General features: G+C 55.9%; 4 protein-coding genes across 4 annotated transcripts; 1 reads left to right on the plus strand and 3 right to left on the minus strand.

Annotated features, from left to right (window-relative positions):
- Nucleotides 1-250: 250 nt before the first annotated feature.
- Nucleotides 251-3603, minus strand: SCP_0401340 (Uncharacterized WD repeat-containing protein; the record flags this gene model as incomplete). The annotated part of the gene is made up of 12 exons (XM_027756873.1): nucleotides 251-573; nucleotides 647-776; nucleotides 837-930; nucleotides 988-1232; nucleotides 1292-1408; nucleotides 1464-1610; nucleotides 1695-1981; nucleotides 2047-2144; nucleotides 2202-2338; nucleotides 2398-2548; nucleotides 2611-3523; nucleotides 3582-3603. The coding sequence occupies 12 exons, from the start codon at nucleotides 3601-3603 to the stop codon at nucleotides 251-253; spliced, it is 2664 nt and encodes an 887-aa protein (XP_027612674.1).
- Nucleotides 3604-7947: 4344 nt separating this feature from the next.
- On the minus strand, nucleotides 7948-9418 carry SCP_0401350 (predicted protein; the record flags this gene model as incomplete). Its single annotated transcript, XM_027756874.1, has 2 exons — nucleotides 7948-9316; nucleotides 9369-9418. 2 exons carry the CDS (start codon nucleotides 9416-9418, stop codon nucleotides 7948-7950), a joined length of 1419 nt encoding a protein of 472 aa, XP_027612675.1.
- A 4471-nt stretch (nucleotides 9419-13889) lies between these two features.
- Nucleotides 13890-14663, plus strand: SCP_0401360 (macro domain-like protein; the record flags this gene model as incomplete). Its single annotated transcript, XM_027756875.1, has 2 exons — nucleotides 13890-14122; nucleotides 14174-14663. The coding sequence occupies 2 exons, from the start codon at nucleotides 13890-13892 to the stop codon at nucleotides 14661-14663; spliced, it is 723 nt and encodes a 240-aa protein (XP_027612676.1).
- Nucleotides 14664-14881: 218 nt separating this feature from the next.
- Nucleotides 14882-18963, minus strand: SCP_0401370 (Vps54-domain-containing protein; the record flags this gene model as incomplete). Its single annotated transcript, XM_027756876.1, has 11 exons — nucleotides 14882-15461; nucleotides 15522-15613; nucleotides 15669-15788; nucleotides 15859-15945; nucleotides 15997-16118; nucleotides 16180-16753; nucleotides 16805-17048; nucleotides 17109-17246; nucleotides 17300-17349; nucleotides 17401-18638; nucleotides 18696-18963. The coding sequence occupies 11 exons, from the start codon at nucleotides 18961-18963 to the stop codon at nucleotides 14882-14884; spliced, it is 3513 nt and encodes a 1170-aa protein (XP_027612677.1).
- Nucleotides 18964-18982: the final 19 nt, after the last annotated feature.

Genomic DNA, 18982 nt, shown 5'->3' on the forward strand with positions numbered 1-18982 from the left:
TACACGTTTGGATAGCTCATGAGAATACGACAATATTGTATACAGTCTATGCTTAAATCTGCGTGCAAATGTGTAGCGTTGCGAGTGATAGGAAGATGTCAATGGGATATGCAGGGGGAGGAACGATGATGCAAGGTGGACTAAAAGGGGCGAGCGATGCGGGTGTATGCAAGGAATGCAGAAGTAGAAGCAGCACAGCTAGAATGAGTAGGTCGGCCAATCCAATACGCGAAGTCGCGCGGCTGCCGATTCATATCAACGTCGGCGCCGACGCCGACGCACTACTGGGTCTGTACTCGTCGTCCACGCCGTTTCCGTCCCACTGCTGCTCGCGGCCCTTGCCCTTGCCCTTCCCGTTCTCCTGCTCCAGGTGCTCGGTGGAGCCCGCCGGCGAGCCCAGTACGTCCGTGGGCGGCGCCTCCCATATCCGCACGGTCTTGTCGTCCGAACATGAGGCGAACATCCGCTCGTTCCGTGGGTTCCAAGCGACCGAATTGACGCTCCCCGCCCCGTGTCCCGACAAGGTGTGCAAGAGGGTTCCGGTGTCCCGGTGCCAGATATACACATTTCCGTCTGCGAGATCAAAGTAGAAGCACAGTATACAGCGATCAGTCAAAATTGTACTATAACTGCATAGCAGACGTACCTTCGCTCCCGCTAGCGATAAAGTTGCCATCAATACCACCGAAACAACTCCGTATGACGTGTTTGCCCTGGCTGTGGCCAGTATACTTCCGAACGACGCGTTCCGTGGCGAGGTCCCATAGTTGTATCTCCTGCAAAACCAAGTGACGCAATAAGACTCAACGAGCACTCCCAACGACAAGCACACTCACACAAACGAGTCCGTCACCCGCGCGGTTAATCAGCACGTACTGCGAATCCTGCGATGTCTTCACACTCGTCAGCTCTCCCTGCAACCCGAGGGACCTGTGGCAAACCAATATTCAGATATCACACTAACTAGAATGTCAAACGCACACATACGTCTCAGGCTGCTTTGTCGCCAGATCGTAGATGATGACCCGATTCTCCGACGTCCGCCCGCCCGGCGCGCCAGATCCACCCGGGGGCGTTCCATCCTCCGGCGGCGTGACGTTCGGCCCTGTGGGTGGTATGAGGACGTCGCACATCCCCACCGCGATGAGGCGCGTGAAGTCGGGCGTCACCGCCAGGTCGGTCACCCGGATGGGCGTCTGGCCCCACGAGTCACGCTGCTTGCCGTCCGCGTCCTGGATGTGCCAAGACGTCAACCAGGGGTATATTAAAAAAGAGCATGGCTCTTGCTCACCCAAAGAATGATTTTGCGATCCAAGCCGCCCGAGATGAAACCGGTACCATCGGGCAGCCATTCCAGTGCCGTTACGACATCCGTATGTGCTTCGAGTGTTCTGATACACTGCCCGGTCTGGAGCGCATACGGTATATTAGAGAGCGTTAACATAGGAGAGGTCGATACTTACTCTCGCGTTCCACAGCTTAATAATCTGCTCTGCTGCTGTCAGCAGTATTGTGTCGTCTAATGACCACGCTACACAGCCCACGGGAAACGGGTGATCGCCCAGAACAAACACGGACGAGTATTCTCTGACCGATGGCTCTTGGTCGAACTGCGCAGCGAGCGAGACGTCAGCATTCCAGTCAGCGCCGAGACAAGGATAGGATCATGGACGGCGTCTCGGGTAAACACGTACCTCGACCCGCCAGATGATCGCGGACTTATCCTTGCTCGCGGTCGCCAAGTAATTCCCGCTATGGCTCCACTCGAGATTCCACACCTCGTCCTTGTGCACGTCGAGAATTGCGGTGGTGACACGGGGGAACGTGTTCTTGTCGCAGCGGTGGTCCGTGTACAGCGAGAACGTCCGCGAGTTCAATGGGGCATTGTGGAAGAGACACCGGCTTTGCTGCCATGTGCGCGCCTGGTCGAGGAGAGTCGCGAATCGTCGCTGGGGTATCATTACCGATGATGGGATATACCCTGCATTGGGAGAACAACATAATAGATCAGGAATACATGAACATCACCCTTAGAAATGAACTGACGTTGAAGGTTAACGAGTAGTTGTCGTCGTGAACTTCCTGACGCGCCATCCCACCCTGCTCGCTGTCGAAGGTCGTCCGGATCCGAGCACATCATCAAACTAAATGGGTAGACCCACGTCAAAACGTTATACACAAGAGGTAAACGCAGAACACACCTCGATAGTGTATGCAACTGATCTGGCTCGACATTCAGCGGCGCGAGCTCGTTCCGCAGCACCTGCAACGCCGCCGTCGTTTCTTGTGCCTCCAACAGCTCCAGATATTTCTGCTGGCTGATGAGGAACTTCGCTTCCTGCAAGGCGGAGTCAGTAACCGACGCAAGGATAACGATGAGATAGACGAAAGACTTACCCAAAGCCTCTCATCGTCCGCTACTCCCAGACGCATTAGCGCAGCTTCCGCACTGTCCCACGACGCGTCCAGTATGCACTTTCTGAACTCCGACACTTCCGGCGATTCCATGGTATACCCCGACTCCGCTTCTAGTGTAGCGGCCGACTCGCTGGGCATGGCGACAACATGGTGAGCCCAATCGCGCCACAGGACGAGAAGTGAGAGACGCACATATAGCCAACATCCCGCAGACTCTGTATAACTAGCCTCACGAACTCCTCGCGGTCAACATACGAGTCGTCATAGAGCGTCGAGCCAGGCAGGGATACCCTCGCGACGGACGTGCCATTCCTCGCCGCTCTATGTTCTTCTAGCTCAGCAGACAGTAGCGATTTTGAGGAGCCGTTGGTGAATGGTTGCGAGAATCCGTTGGTCTTTGCGGCACCGTTGTGTCCGTTAGACGCGCCCACAGCCGACGACGGGCCGGCAACTGGGGACGAATCGAAAGAAACCGAGAGCGCAGACTCCTGGTCAGCTTCCGGTGGTCTCATGGTGGCGCTGTCGTAAATTAGCGAGGACGAGGAAGATTCGGCGAAGAGAGCGCGTTCGATGGCTGTGAGTGAAGTAGACGCTGACGAGCTGAGACTGTCGATCCTTTGTCGCTTGCGCGCGCGCGAGTGTTCTGGGTCAGGTTCTGGCTGTGTGGCTGTGACAGGGGACGCAGGGCGAGCGACGTTGGCTCCAGAAGAGGATGGGTGGAGGAAGGACAAAGGGGCGGGACTGGAAGAGTGTGCGGCGAAGGATGGCGGAGCGCTGTCGCTCTCAGAGTCCTCTAGTTCTGCGCGGGATCGAACAGAGGGGACGAGGGTGGCGGGCGACGTCGAGCTCCTCGATGCTGTGTGAGCAGTAGGCGACGGAGAGGCGAAGGAGGGGGATATGGGTTCGCTGGGGTCCAGAGCTGCCGCCTGGTGCGGTGTGGTGTACCGCGTCGGATTGAGCTCGGCGAGTGAATCAATCGTGACGATGTTCGGTGCTGGTCGACGCTCAGAGTTGGTGCGACCGAACTGAGGATTAAAGGATGGAAACGGAGCAGGAGATAGTATCAGAAAGAGAGAGATGGCAGCATGTAACCTGGTCTGCACGACTGCACGGTCCTCAGACTAGCATCAGCCACGCGTCTGCCGACTGTCCGCAATTGTCACGCTCGATATATTCTCTTCTCATTTTCTGCTGGGTCGTCTATCCCTCTTGGGCTCCCTTTATCTACCTCAGATATTCGAGTAAGCAGCCTAATTGCCAGCAGAATATTCCGCGCCGCTCTCAGTCAGCACAGGCACGAATGTACATCATCGTAACGTCCTCCGAGCCGTGGCGAGTTGCTATCGTCACCTCTCCGAATATTTGCAATCGATTGGCTCAGTCCGTTGGCCGCTGCGGTCCGAGGGAGAATACGGAAGAGACCTTGTTATCTGCTCGCCTGACGTGCACTTTCCCCGCATTGCTCGCGCAGGCGCAATGCAGATTGAGCGCGATTGACAGGAGTGCTGGTCGGCAGACCATATCGCACGCTAGATCACCAACTCAGCACGCTCTAGGGGACGTTCACGAGCCTAGTTCAGTGGACCGTGACGTGGTCCGCCAGTGGTCCGCCGAGCGGACAAGTATGTAAACCTTTCCTGCAAATCCCATGAGCCACACGAGCCACCTCAGTATGACTCGAGCTAGATTCCGACTCGAAGCGATGGTGAGCTGTCAAGTCAATCACTCCACACTCATCCCAATTTTGTACCAGCGATAGCCATCTCACCGCGAGCTCTGGCGAAGAATGCCGCATACATCTTTGTTGTCTACTTCTCGAGGCCCATCCCATACTAGATCGCTTGCGGTGCCTATTTCGAATATAACTTTTCGTCTAGACATCAATCCATTACGGAGAGTCGTATACCACCACCAGGGAGAACCAGCTTGGTGGCGTCCTTCTGCACTTCCAGGGTTACATCGCAGGGAAAACGAAGGAGCGACGTCCCAAATCCAGAGAGTCACATCAAACCCTGTCCCCATCCATTCCTGCCGTCCCATCACCGTCGACCGCTATTCTTCCGGCCCTCCTCCGGTCGGCACCCTCTACAAGTGCACCGCCTGTCCGGGCATCTTCGCGCAAGTTCTCATCTGAAACAGACCTGAATATGTGACCCGGGATGAATTCGTAAGCACACTATAGTACAGCGCTTTGCATAATTGCGTGAAACTAACCAAAACAAATCGCGTTATTTGGCGGGGACAAACAAAGCCTTAAACGAAATTGGAGGAAGCTCGTGATCGAGTTCTACCATCCTAGAGAACCTATAAGAACATCTTCGTTTTCGATACCAGAACCTCGCAGTGGGAAGCAACCAGGAGAAAGCAATATTCTCGGAAGCTCTGAAAGGCGTCGGGAAGGCCAGACATAGAGGAAAGCCCCGAATTCCCCGCTCGGCCGGCAACCTCCCCACCTACCTGATATAGGTTTATTTGCGCGGGACAAATAGATGAGAAAAATCCGGGAGTTCCACGCAATTATGCAAAAGCGCTGTAAATTTGTCAACATCCTTTGCTTTTTTTTTCAGAACTGAAATGAGACTCAATTGAATGATTGGATTTGTGGGGTCTAGAAATTCAATATTCAGGCTTCCTGTGGACCAGGAATTGTTACAGTGTGATAGCGCGACTCATCTACCAAACGTGCGGTCCGAGTTGGTCTCAAGCGTCCTGCGCTGATCGTTACAGCAGTTCTGCGCCAGGATCCCGTGCACGCAAGAACCTCTCGGATTTTACACACACCCGCCGGCAGAACGATCCCCACATAGTGACATACTAGGTTCGAAGTGCGTGACAGGATATGTTGGCACCCACGGAGTCCAGGCAGATGCAGTGGCTACGCCCGCGGTTTCAAAAATCCTGCGGGCGCGAAGACCTCCCGGACAGCGCTCCGAACACGCTCAAAAAATGTCTGCAAGCTCTGGTACCGGCGAAAACTGAAGGAAATTTTTGGAGACGCTAGCGTGCACCAAGACGCCCCCGTCAAGATTCGTGCTCATACAGCGTGGCATCGCTGGCAGACGCATGCCACGCGCGTGTGCACGCTCGCCACCTGGCCGTGCAGACAGCGCGAGCGCGCACACGGACCGAGCATCTGCGCGTCCAAACGCCCTGGAGCTGTGCAGTTGCGTCCGTAGTAATCTTCTTCGGAGTGGGCCCAGCGCCTTAAGCTCAATGGCAGAGACACATGGCCACGGACACAAATACAGACACAGGTATGTGCTCCAGAAGAACCTCATTTAAATTACCTCTCGTATTCGCACTGATACAGATCTCATTTTTTATCATGCTGCGGCCTGCCACCTACTCGCCGAACCGCATCACACGCAGCCTGACCCAAATTTTCCAAACGCGTGCGCAGCGTACAGCCACTGGGCCTGGCGCCTCGAGCTGCCCAAACCCGTCGTCCTCAACCAACCCCCAGCGTCTCAGCGTCGAGCGTCCCCGCTGTCACAACGCCTCTACCGAATCTACTCCCTCGAAACGCAAATGCGGATTTATCCGCTGCGCGTCTGTCGGTGGTGTCACCGTCACAGGCCCACGGTAAGTTTTCCACATTAATATTCCTTTCTCGACTCGCGAGGCGCAGGAACCAGGTCCAGTGGCGGAGGGTGGCTGAATTCAGTCATATCTGCGGTAGACTAGGCACGCGGTGGTCCGCCTTCAGGGAAGGAAGGGGCGCGTTCATGTTCTTGGCTTCCTCGGTCGACTGATACACTAATATTAAACCCACCTATCCCTCTGGATAATTCTATTGAGAAACCCCCAGAAACCCGGAAACCCCAGAAACCCCCTTAAGTTGCTCAGCAACCTGGTTTCTGTGCAAGGGAGACCGTTGACAGCCGGCCGGTTTTGATGGGGAGCCGCGCTTGCAGTCTCTTTCTGAAAGTGAGTAAAGTGCGGCCTCCCCGTAGCAGAGGCCTCGCTGCGAAATTGTAAGTTGATTCGGGGCTTACCGATCACACAGGAGCTCGGTACACTCTATGTACGTGAACAGGACGCGTCGGGCGGGACTGACAAGGCTTACGGCGGGAGCCAATTTTCCCTCTCCCTCTCCCATTCTTGCGAAAATTTACTTTAAGAATATGGAGAGTGCATGCAGGCAAGGTCTCTCGATCTTTCGTCAACTGCCATGAGAAGCTGTGGAGTGAGTCTGCCCTGCCTTCCCGCACAAACGATGATGCCAACATGGCCGCCCCAGGAGGGCGTCCGGCCGGAGTCCGAAACTTCCTCCGGAGAGGGAAACCCCACAAGTTTCCAAATTGAGGGGTTTCTCCGAGCAGCCTCAGAAACCCGGGGTTTCTTGGGGTTTCCGGGTTTCTGAGGGTTTCCCAATAGAATTATCCTATCCCTCTCGAACGGATCTTCACACCGTTAAATAACAGAATTCATCTATCTCTTCATTTCTGCCTTCGCTAGCGCCTCATATCATACACGGTTCTCCATCACAGAAAAATTCGAGTGGGGCTGTGCCTTCGCGTTCCCAGTACAACCCACCACAGACATATTGGACAACCTAGCCCATTCCACCGTGCGAGCACGGCCGCACCCATTGGCCAAGCCGCGCGAAGACCCTCGCGCGATCGCCATAACTGGTACGATGCTATAGCTACTAGCGCGCCGAACCACCTCCTTCAGGTCAGATGGTGTGCAAATGTGACGCAGCACGGGATCCGCGCTTCGCGACATTCAATTCATGTACACTGCGGTCTGCCCGCCGATAATTATGCGCTGTGCGAGCTATGGGTAGCGTACCTGTAGTTCACCAAGATATATATATGAGACATGTGTGATAGGGCTAAAGTGAGGGTGTGAATGGGTTGCGGATCAACATGTGTGGGCGTGTGTGTACGAAAAAAAATCAGTGCGTATTGTGAACGAATTGAAGAGACAGGAGAAATGAGACGGAATTGTGTGTACTTGTACTTGTATTTGCTAAGACTAATGCTACGACCTGTCAACCGAAAGTCCCTTTTGTGTGCTGAGGTGAGGAATAGGTGTGTGCGGGCGAGAAGCGCGATTTTGCAGATATGTACGTGCGTGGGTGAAAAGCAGAGCCAAAACGAGGAGACGATGTGGGACTTTGGGACATTTTTGCGACCCTCGACGCTGAGGATATGCATGCGGGGAGACCATGCTCCGATAGATACGATAACGGGACTCGGACGACAAGCGTCGAGAGACTGCTCTTGCAGTAAAAGAGCTTTTGCGCACAGCGGCGAAGCACTAGAAGCGGTGGGGCGTGCCCACGAATTTTGAAGCAGCCGGAGATATGTTGAATCGTCTCTGGCGAGGCGAGGCAAGAAATGCGGAGAAAATAACGGCGAGCAGCAATGCAATGTGACAGCAAAATGCGTTGAGTTGGATCGAGATGGGAGGACGAAAAAAGAGAGTCGAGGTGAGGGGATCATTGGGAACGCGCCGTTAGTTCGCGTTAGGTCGTGTTATGTTTCAGCTTCGTCGTACGTGTGTCATGCCAGAGACAATTGATCACCGCATCGGAAAGGGCCGCCCACGCTCGCGCGCCCGTAACCCGCTGCGCCCGCTGCCATACCCCGGCGCAGACCTGTCAACGCCCTGCGGGATATTGTCGAGCTCCTCCGCCCGCCTGCGCCCTCGCCTGTCGTCCCCGTGCTCCACTCGCTCTTCCTCGACCCGCACATGCAAGCTGCGCGCGAGCGCCTCCCGCAGGTGATCAAGCTGGCCGCCCACGTCCGGGTCCAACATGGCGTCCGCAAGCAACATCTCATGCCGTGGTTTTGGCGGCGGCGAGCTGTTGCGCCGCGTGAGCGTCCGCCCGCGCACCTGCGCGCCCACAACCGGGCTGTTCGACACCCAGTCCGCGACTTTTTCGACGCTGTCGAGCCGTGCGCGCATCTGAGCTTCAACACGCGTGTGGCGGACGTGACAGGCAGGAGAACGACCGGGGGACCGGTGCGCACAGGAGGGTGAGCGTGCATTGGGGTCGCGTTGGCGTCCGCGACCACGCGGAGCCGCCTCTACGGCGAGCGCGCGGGTGTGCTGCGCGTATGCGATCGTGGGGTCAAGGATGGGGTTCGCAACACGCGGCGTGGGCGGGGACGACTGGAGCGACCGTGAGATCGCCGTGAGCGTCTGAATGGACGATGGGAGCCGCTGCGTACGGACAGATGTCGGAGAGGCGGCAGACGTGAGAAGGGAAAAGTATGCAGGCAGGCTCGCACGGTTGCGCTTCGACTTCGCGGTGATGGTCTCCGGATCCTTCTCCCAGTCCCCCCCTGCGGATTTTCTTAAACGCCTGCCTTGCGAACGGGCGGAGGACGACGAGGAGATCGAGGCAGAGGGAACGTCCGAGTAGTCGTCCTCTGCGGAAAAGGTGGGTGCAAAGGCACTCTGAGCTGCGCTGTCGTCCGCGTTCGACGGGCTAGATATCGAAGATGTTCGTCTATGGAGTAGTGGGATGGTGGACCGGTTGTTCGTGGAGGACGGCCTGCGTACATATGATAGTTGACCCATAGGGCCTGGAGACTTTGAGCTCCCGACGTCGGCACTGAGCATCTCCGCATGGTGGAAGTCGTCATCACCGTTACTGCTGTGTAGGCCGAAGTTGGACGGATCCTCGTCGTCGTCAGTGAAGGTGTCCCAGGTAACAGAGGAGTTAGACGACGAGGATATAGAGAGGCGGTTCTTAGCGTGCATGAGGGCGCTTCTGCCGTTGACCGACCGACCAAGGGCGGACGGTACAAGTGCAGGCACGTCCGGGAGGATACCTGTGCCATTCATGGAGTGGAGATAGGGAGATGTAAAAGCACTACTGGTAGCGGAATCCGAGCGCGAGGTGGTGTCAAGGCTCTCGCACTCGTCGCTGCAGTAGGCGCGCCTGTCGGGGTCGTTCAGCAGAAAGTCAGCAGGTGAGCATTCAGACGGCGTACCCATCGACGTTGACGGGCTTGCCGCAGAGAAGGCAGACTTCCTCGTACATGGATGAGTGGGAGAAGGATGTGAGCGAGGTCGGAGAAAGGAGGGTGGGCGGTTATATAGGGCGGAATGTGCTTGGTGAAAGAGGTGAAGGAGTCATGATATGATGGAACAAAGAATAATATAAGGGGTCCTGCGAAAGCGACGTGAAATGGTGCAAGACAAATTCGAGGCACGCCATTCTCCTGACTCGTTCCGTGACAGTCACGCCCGCCTTCGGCATCTTCCAAATCGGGGTGGTCTGCACCATGCAGTCACGCCGACTGTCACGTTCCCCGCAACGCGAGACGCACGTTTTCCGCCGTTGGCTTTCCTCTCCCTTCACGCTTCTTCTGTCAATCCGCGAACGTGTATTCCAGGCCGACCACGACCTCTCTTCTCCCTAACAGCCAGCAGTCTAGTTCTCTGTATTTTCCCGCTCTCCTCCACATCGGGCCGTGTCGGTCAACAGCCTACACCTTCTGCTATCTCGCGACGTTCTATCTCGGTACCGCCGATACCGCCTTATCAATACGTAGCCTTCGACGCGGCCCGCAACGCTATGTGCATGCCTTAGGTAGTCGAACTGCACGTCGCGATCTGCTATCCACTCTTCCGACCATGATCCCAGTGTCGCCCGCGTTCTGCGTAGTTGCGCTTCTGCGCATGTGCCCTATCGCCAGCGCCCCATCTTGGCTTCTGGTGCTCTACTTCGCGAACGCACGCGTCTTCGATGCCCATCTCTCGCCTCAATCGTGCCGACTCCGCGTTATTGCTGCTAGCTCTTCAGCGTGGCTTCTCTTACATCTTCCAGTTGTTTCCGAATCATTCATAAATCTCTGTCTCGCCGTGTATATCACATCCCTTATCAACGCGATATTATTTTCGCGTTCATTTCGCATATCCAGAAGCGCGTCCAAAACCTAAATCCGAGAATGGTTATCGTCGTTTCCACTTTCCGCAAGTGTGTGATCTGCACGGTCACTCTTTTGAGGTCGGAAGTTTCGCTTTGCACGGATGTCACCATATTTTCGAAATATCGTCTGCAGGCATGACACCATATACCGCGGAGGAGCGTGTCACGCTGCTCGGCATATGTTCTTTCGCGTTCTGTCACCATCGCCGACGCAATTACAGAAGCAGTGCGGCCACCGCGAGGGTGCGTGTTAGCGTCATGAGGATTGCGCACCCTCGCAGATCTCGTGCGTCGCAGTGATCCTGCACACAGTGATACACAGTGACCGTGATGTATCACCCACCTGCCAGGTGGAAGCACCTCGAAAACGCTCGCCGGCAGCACGGCCGACGATGGCGGCATCATGAGCCACGTTGCTTGTGACGCCCGCCTACGTCATACGTCATCGCGTGACGTGATGAGGCGACGCGAGTGACGCGACGTGTCCGTCATGTCACGCTTTGCGGTCACGTTCGTCTGGCCCACGATGCGCAGCGGCGCGTGCGCTGCCGCATGATACGGGGTGCTGACCGCTCGGTCGCCCAGTCCCACCGGCGATGGAAAAGGGTACTGTGCAGGGCCCGCAGTGATTGCGAAGCGACTCGGAGAGATGACGGGTAGATCTGTCATATCCCGGTGGCTGCTGTCGCGGCAATTACGGCGGAACAGAGACGCTGTGACCGCCGCGCAGAATCCGCCACCGTTGGCGTGTCGACGGTAATATCGCGCGGAGGTGGAGCGGGTACTGGTCCTGCATCCCGGGCAGTGGGAGTCCCGCGTGCCTCACCTGGGCAGACGACGCCTGACTCGAGCGTTTGGCGCGCACGGGCCCCACTGGTCGCGGAAGCAAATTTGGGGGACGTCCACGCGGACGTGTCTCGGTCCTGCGAACTTCTGCGACGCCGGCGAACGCCACAATCCTCTCGCGTAGCGCGCCAGGGGATAGGTAGCAACGTTCGCTTGCTCCCGGCCCAGGCGCGTCACATCGATGAACCAGCGGTGTGTCCTTGTCGCTCTTGTCAACGCGGTGTTCAAGCCAACGTTCGCATCTGCGCATGCTTCATTTTTTAATTGCTTGCCTGTTTGAAATGGACCCATAGGACTCTACAAGGCAGGTCTTGTATAGAAAGTAGGACAGGGACTTCCCTTGTACTCAGACTAGTGACGTTGTTCAGTGTCCGGCTCGAGCGACTTCCGGCGTCGATGCCACTGGATGGGAATGCAGCCTGACTGGTGACGAGCGCGTCGAAAATGAGTTTCGATATTTTCGAGGCCCGTCACCAATCAGCCTCAGGCCTCGTGGCGTCGCCACAGTGGTCCACATCGAGCAGGAGAGCAACTACGGACTGTACATCAATGCATCACGCCTCGCCTCGCCGCGTCCAGATCTTCCCGCCGCCCATCCACATGCGCGACCTCTCAAACCGGCGAACAATACACGACAATAGACCTGCATTGTCCGCTCGATGCGTCCGACGATCCCGCTGGTGGCGGTGCGAACGTAGAAGAACTCTGGGACAGCACCTTATCCCCGCCTCATCGTGAGTCGGTACCACTTCCAGTTATTCGGGGATCTCACCGCGCTGTGATCGCATTCGTCTTGCGAAACCGTGACCGTGACAAGGGTCATTGACTGCGTCCTGTTATTGTCGGGGTTGTCACTTCCGCAGTGTCGACCTCTGCGACCTGGACCGCCACCGTCAGCGTCGTCTCAGGCAATGGGCAATCAGAATTCCCGCCGTAACGATGCATTTTCAAAACGTCTGCCCAGCGGTTCTCGACCTCGAGCGTCGGCCGCGAACGCGCCCTCTTTGAAACTGTCCCGGTCGCCAACCCGCGAATCATGACCACATTGCGTCACATGCCTCCGTTCCTCGCCCGACAACATTGACTGCCGACACATCTCTCCCCCAGATTCATAATACGCGCAGTGCGTTTTTAGACTGGCCTTGGCCCTGCATATGACCCCGCAGGCCGAGTCACGCTCGGGGTCGAACCCCAACGCATTCAAATTCCCAAAGTCATATTTGTCAGCATATACGATCCCTACATTCTGACTCCTGAGCGCGTGAGCATTTGCATATGTGCGTGCGTATAGCTTTTCCCAGGGAACGAGAACGCGTCACGACGCGTCAGGCGGGCCACGGCCAGCCGCTGCAACTCTGGCGGGATGCGGAGGGATTCCGATTTCGTGCGCCTGAGGCCCAATTGCCACTGAATTACAATATTGAGCACGGGCTGGCCCCTCTCCACCGTGAGGGAGTGGTATTCGCCTGTAAACGTTCTCGCGTATGCAGCGAACGTTGGGGCGAACTTGGCAGACAGGAAGAGTGAGCCTAGTCGCTGGCGCCGTTCAGCCAATACAACTGCCTCTTGTCACGTTAGTTGCATACACTCGGTCTGCCACAAAGGCCTTGTTGCCTCTTGTTGCCGCGATGCAATTAACGTGCATGCCACTCCGTCGGTCGCAGGCGCCAAGCGATCGATCACGCATTCTTCAGGAAATACTTTCAGGTTTCACATTCTTCGGAGCGTCCCAGAACTTCCCCTTGCAGCATCTCGAGCGCTGCGACAGGACTCAGAAATGTTACCAGGCGCGTGGCGACATCGCTGCCGGGGCTTGTGCACGCGTCTCGCCGAGCTGGTAGCGCACGTTTGCGATGAGCGACAAGCTGCACATTTTTGTGACATCGCAGTGATTTGGTCCAATGGGTTTACTTACCTTTGCATGCCGGGTACACAGCGCAAGTTGTATTCGGAGGACCATCGCAGTGAAGCCCCGAAGGCAAGCGGAACTATTAAGCCTGTCAAGAACAGAACGTCTGACCACGGAGAAGGCGGATGTACCATTGTCGAAACATTTACACCTACTGCACAGCCAGCACGCTAGGAGACGACGCGCAGACAAAAGCGGAAAGCATCCATTGAGCCACAAATCCGAACAGTTATGTATCAGTTTCAAACTGGTACGAGCACCCGGCCGGTGTGTATGGGAAAGCGAGGCGAATCATCGAAGTTCTGCGAGCCGCTACTTCTCAGCAGACAGCGAGAGCCTAAGCAAATAATATAGGAAGATGATTTGCAGTGCAGGCGTGGTCGCCGGTCTTCCCATGGCACCAATCCCATCCCTTGCAAATTTGCTCGTCTAACCTACTAGGAGAGGACTTCGAATATATTTCATCAGTTCTTCGCCAAACCTACTGCGAAAGTCGACATTATAGAATCGAGCGATAGTAGACTCCCACTACGCCTATTTACCCATCAGCGCACCAGGAAATAATGGCCAGTAGAGGAATACCTTTTCATCTGGCCCACTGCAAGCATGGAACGACGTGCCACAACTGATAGTTAGCTTTCGAAGTCTCGGTAACGCTTGAGCGATCATGTCTACCAGCTCGGCGTTAAACACCCCACTAGGCTCTACGTAAGCGTCACTGCCTCATCAGGTGAACCTGATCACCTGACGCATTCAACCCTAGACTCGTCACTAGGCTCGTTCCCAGCCGTTCTGGCGTGACAAGATACCGTTCACCGAAACACCATGTTGCCTCGTTTCATTTTCATAGCTCCAGAACCGCGTCCTCCTCGCAAGGCTGGCGTCAAACCCAAGACATCGCTGTGCGCCTCCTGGAAGCAAGCCATTCAAGAACATTTATCCACTGACGAATCCTTCATCACTGTCATCGAAGGGAAATTTAACGGGATTGATGCAGAAAAGCTACGATGCGACTGCATAGTATCTCCGGCTAATTCGTTTGGCATCATGGACGGAGGGTAAGTGAGCGACTTTGTGCTTCAACGCGCGGCATTTGACATCTTCTTCAGCTTTGATTTAGAACTTTCGCGCTATCTCAAGGGCACGGGAGATATGTGGAGCCTCACAAATCATTGCCAAGCATACATTCGCGAAACTTGGCATGGCTTCGTGCCACCTGGGTCTTGCACCCTTGTACCTCTCCCCGACGACGTAGCTGGCCCAAATAACGCATGGCACATCCGCGTTGTGGCCATGGTGCCGACCATGCGCACACCCGAGGATGTCAGCTGGCATCAGGACATCATTTACAGCTGCATGTGGAGTTTATTAGTGCAACTGGAGCACTGGAACAAGACAGCACACGAAAACGGGAGGGAGAAAATTGAGAGCGTGCTGATGACAGGGTTGGGCACGGGCCAAGGTGGGATATCATCGGAGAAGTGCGCACAACAGATGATTCTTGCTGTGAAGCACTTCCATGAAGAATTGCCACCACAGCTTAGATGGGTGGATGTTCGACAGCGTACGACGGAAGTTGAACGCAGTACAGAGTTGTGATATATAATGGCTCTATCAGTATACACGATTGAAATTTATAGAGATGGAGGCTGCACAGCGTTGGTAGGCGTGGCGGCAAACACCGGACATGGATCCTTCTCCGATCGGATCGGGAAAGCAGCGATATTCCAACCAAATCCAATTGACACAAATAAGTACCGCATCCCGACGCAACAAAGTCGACTATTAGTACTAAACATATGTATCCTAACGACCACTCAGACATCACTTTGCACTGGATGAAGTTCCGGAGGTGCAGCGCCATCAACACCATTCACAGCGTCCCCGTTCTGGACAGAACTCTCCAGCAGTGGTTTCTCCGGAGCGAGCACACTTGCGAGAGACGGGTACAACATCTCCGCTTTAGGTGGTGTCTGCGGCGGTGGCGGGTCCTCCACATCTGTCCGACTTTCCCCGTCCACCGCCCCGTTCGCCACCTGCGATTCAGCAGAAGTGGACGTCAGGGACGGGAGGCTCGGGAGGTCCGACTCCCGAGAATCGCCGGATACGATGGTGGAGGAGGGAGTGCCAGGCGCCGGCTCTGGCTCGTGTGCGGCCGGCGTGGGCGGTGGGAGTGCTTTCTCCACATGGGGAGCGGGCGCGCTCGCCTTCCTGTGGTTGAGGATGCCTTTGAACCGGTGTGCAGCGGGTGTCGACGGCGGAGGAGCCGGAGCAGGCGCGGCGGCTTTACGTGCGATCGACTTCTCCGAGACCACGGTCTCGAGCATCGCCGTGGGCGCGCCAACGTTCTTGAGCACAGCAAGCTTGTCGTGCAAGAACCGTGCGTCTGCGAGTAGTCTGTGGCGAGGCGCCGTCAGGGGTCAGTAGTACAAAAGAACAAGCTACGTTTGGACGCACCTGTCTTTAGCCTCTTGCGATGGGAGTTCGATCTTAGTGTACTCTTCCGAAAGTCGATGATTAATCCCAGCGAATACCTGGGTCATCACATACTGCACACCCACGCTGTCAGTGCCACTCGCACCAACCGAGTATGGGCAAACTCACTTCGACAACGGACGTAGAAAGGTATCGGGAAAGCACCTTATGGAGCGTGACCGTATCCTTGACTATCGTCTCCATATAATCGTTTACCCCGTTCCCCTTTGGCGCATCCCACTTCACCTCCTGCAGGCGAGATAGCACCGAATAGTCTGCTCAGCTCTTCGGGCATCAATATAGAAGAGCAGAGACCCACCTGCAGAGTCTTGATATGGACACTCAGCCGGTCACCCATGATCGCAATCAGCTTCGCATGGATCTCGTTCTGGTGTTCTTGGAAATCCTGTGCGCAGCGTCACACTCGGCATTTTGTAGAAGTAGCACGGCGACGTACCCGCTTTAGCTTGTCGAACTCCACCAGCATGACCGCCTGCTTCTGGCTCAAATGCCGGCGAAACGTCTCGCGCACGTAGGGGATAAGCGAAATCATAATGGACAGCGACTGCGATGCAAGAGCTGCACATGAGACCTGTCAGTAAGAACACCACAGCCGCCGGCAGAATGCATGATTTCTCACCGAGATGTCTGGCGGTGATGTTCTTCAACCCGGCAGAGCGCATGGCGCCTGCGCCGAGCACCACCTGACATGTCCGCGAATTGAACGCCTTGAGCAGCTCGATGACGCGGCTCATCGTCTCCGTAGTGAGCATCGGGAGGTTGACGATAATTTTGAGGTAGTCTGCTAGCAGCACTAGCACCTCTTGCGTGGCGGATACCGCGAAGTACGACCGGTCCTCGATGCGCAGGTGCTTCGTTGGCGCACTGGAGACCCGGCGCGGAGTCGCACGCGCTGCAGCCATCCGCGTCGCCGGGGAAGCAGGAGAAGGTAGAGGGGAGGACGGTTGGTGCTTGATGAGTTCGCCGTTGACTGCGAGAGCGGGAGAAAGTAATGGTGAAGATGGAAGAGGCGATGCGGGAACGGGTCGGTTGAGGATGAAGTCTAGCGGATCTTGGATGGAGGCATCGACGAGCATGTCCACTATCCGCTGAACTGATGGTGCGACTTCCGCCGCGTTCCACTGCTCATCTTCTACCAGTTTCGCGGAGTGAGTGATCTGGCTCTGGTGGAAGGTCTGGAGGAACGTCTTTGCCTACGCACCAGCAGGGTTAGGGACGGTCCTAATGCGTCAAAACTTACACACCTGGCCAACCATCGTTCCCCTCAGACCGACAATCATACGCCGACAGATGACTTCCGACTTGACCACAAAGTCCCATGACTCATTGAACAGACTGCAGAAACTGGGCAGATCCAGGGCCGTATGTTGCTCGGAGCGTAGCGCAATCACTTTAGATGCTCGTGAATTAGCCAGCTCGGCCGCCGACGAGAGAATATCAGACAATGCTTCTTGGAGTGCGGGTATGTCTATCATCGCCTTCGGAGACCTTGCGTAGCATGGAATGGCATTAAACGAGAGCTCAAACATATCATTGCGGAGAACATACCGTATCGCCTGGAGAACTTCTACGACGACAGCGCCTTGCCCTTGCAATCCCTCGATGCAATTCAAGAGGCTGCGATACATGATGCGCGCAAGACCCACGAATGTAGGATGCGACATGGCACGGAGCTCGTCGACTAGACTAAAAAAAATCGATTACACCAACGACGTGTGTGAATGGACGGCCGACACTACCTTGGCTGAGTCTTCGACTCTTCGTCCTCGAGGTCGAAAGCCGGTATCCGCTGAACGACTGTGAGTAAGGGAGCATTTTGAATGGCAGGGTGTCCACTCACTCGCCTGAGCGTACCCCGCACTTCCTTCAGAACCGCGCTCTTCCAGGACGTAGCCGCCTCATTCACGCCTCCCGTTCGCACGAGATTCTGCAGCAGCGGTCGCAATCTGTCCTTCAAGGACATGTTGGGATCGTTCTTCCTCTCCGCGGAATCTATGTCCGCGTCAATGCGCTCGACCAAGTCTAATCGCAATATATTGACGAATTCCGAAGTAAGAGAAGAGGTGATCTCCATCGTGAGCGTCCGCAAATGGTCAGGTAGTGACGCGAACGCTTGGAGAGAGGCAATGGGGACGGAGATAGCGAGTTTCCGGGGAGTAACGGCAGCGGGGGTTTCTGGCGGCGACTCGAGTACGGTTGGGAGGGGCGAAGTCCTGCCATCTCTCCGAGGTGTCGACGGGGACAACACTGGCACAGGAAGGTCATGTAGTGGTTCCGAGCGACTGCCAGCATTCCACAATCCGTCGAGCTCGTCAATCACATCCAGAGCCTCACCCCACTGACCTGCAGAGACGAGGCTCTTCGCGACGCCTGTCATCTCCACGATACCTCCAACAACTCGCACTCCCTCTTTCACAGCGTCCATGTTGCGCAGCTTGTTCTCCCTGCGGACGATTTCCAGGCCGCGCTTAGCACCTTTCTCATCCACTTCCTTGAGCAAGCCCCGCAACTTCGATATTCGGTCGAGGCACTGTTCGGACTCCGTCTGCAAATCTTGGAGATTCGACAACGCGGCAAAGAATGATGTTGAGCGGATAGAAATCTCGCGGATGAGGTGCTGCTCAATCGTGTCGGCATAATGCGATAGCTTCTCAAGTAGCGGCAGGGAATGCGAGAGTGAGGAAGGATCTGAGGCGTCATCGTCTCCCCCATGCTGTTCTGCGACCACATTGAATGTCCGTGGGTCACCGAGGTTGAAGTTTGGGTCAAAGAAGACAGAGGGAACCGTCTCCAGAGGGGGTAACATCTTCCCAGGTGATGGTCGTGCCGTCCTTGGGGTCGAGGCGAAGTCGTAGTCAGCCAGTTCCAAAGCAGCGCTCTCTATCCGCGCGACACCTTCCCTACCCTGCTCCGCGTTCTTCTCGAAGCGTTCCCATTCTGTGCCGATAGCATGGAGATACGAATCGAAGTCCTTACGCCGCACTCGCGGAAGGTCAGCGGGGGGTACCGCGGGCAGGCTGGAGTGTGCCTTCGGCGGTGCAGACCGTTTGTGTGGGTTGTTCAACACGGTCGAGATGGCTGTCAATGTCACGCACATCTGCATGTCTGCATACACTAAGACGAGGAGAGACGCACCATTGAATCCATACTTAGCGCTGCTCCAATCTGGCGGCATGGTACCCGGTGGGAACGGGCCCAAGGAGGAGTTTTCGTACAGGTCATCTGGGGCTGCGTTTGCTACGAAGTAGTCGCCGCGCCCCTCTGTAGTCTCCGAGACGCTCCCAGGCCCTTGCTTTCGATGAGCTGCGTCCCATGTGAACCTGTAGGAACGGGAGGTGGTAAAATTTGGTAGGTCCCCGACCGGCGAGGCTGGACGAGAGGGTGTAGATGCCTGATCAGACATACTAGTAGATAACTAGTAG

Source organism: Sparassis crispa (assembly GCF_003851025.1).
Source record: "Sparassis crispa DNA, contig_000003F, whole genome shotgun sequence".
Lineage (NCBI taxonomy): Eukaryota > Fungi > Basidiomycota > Agaricomycetes > Polyporales > Sparassidaceae > Sparassis > Sparassis crispa.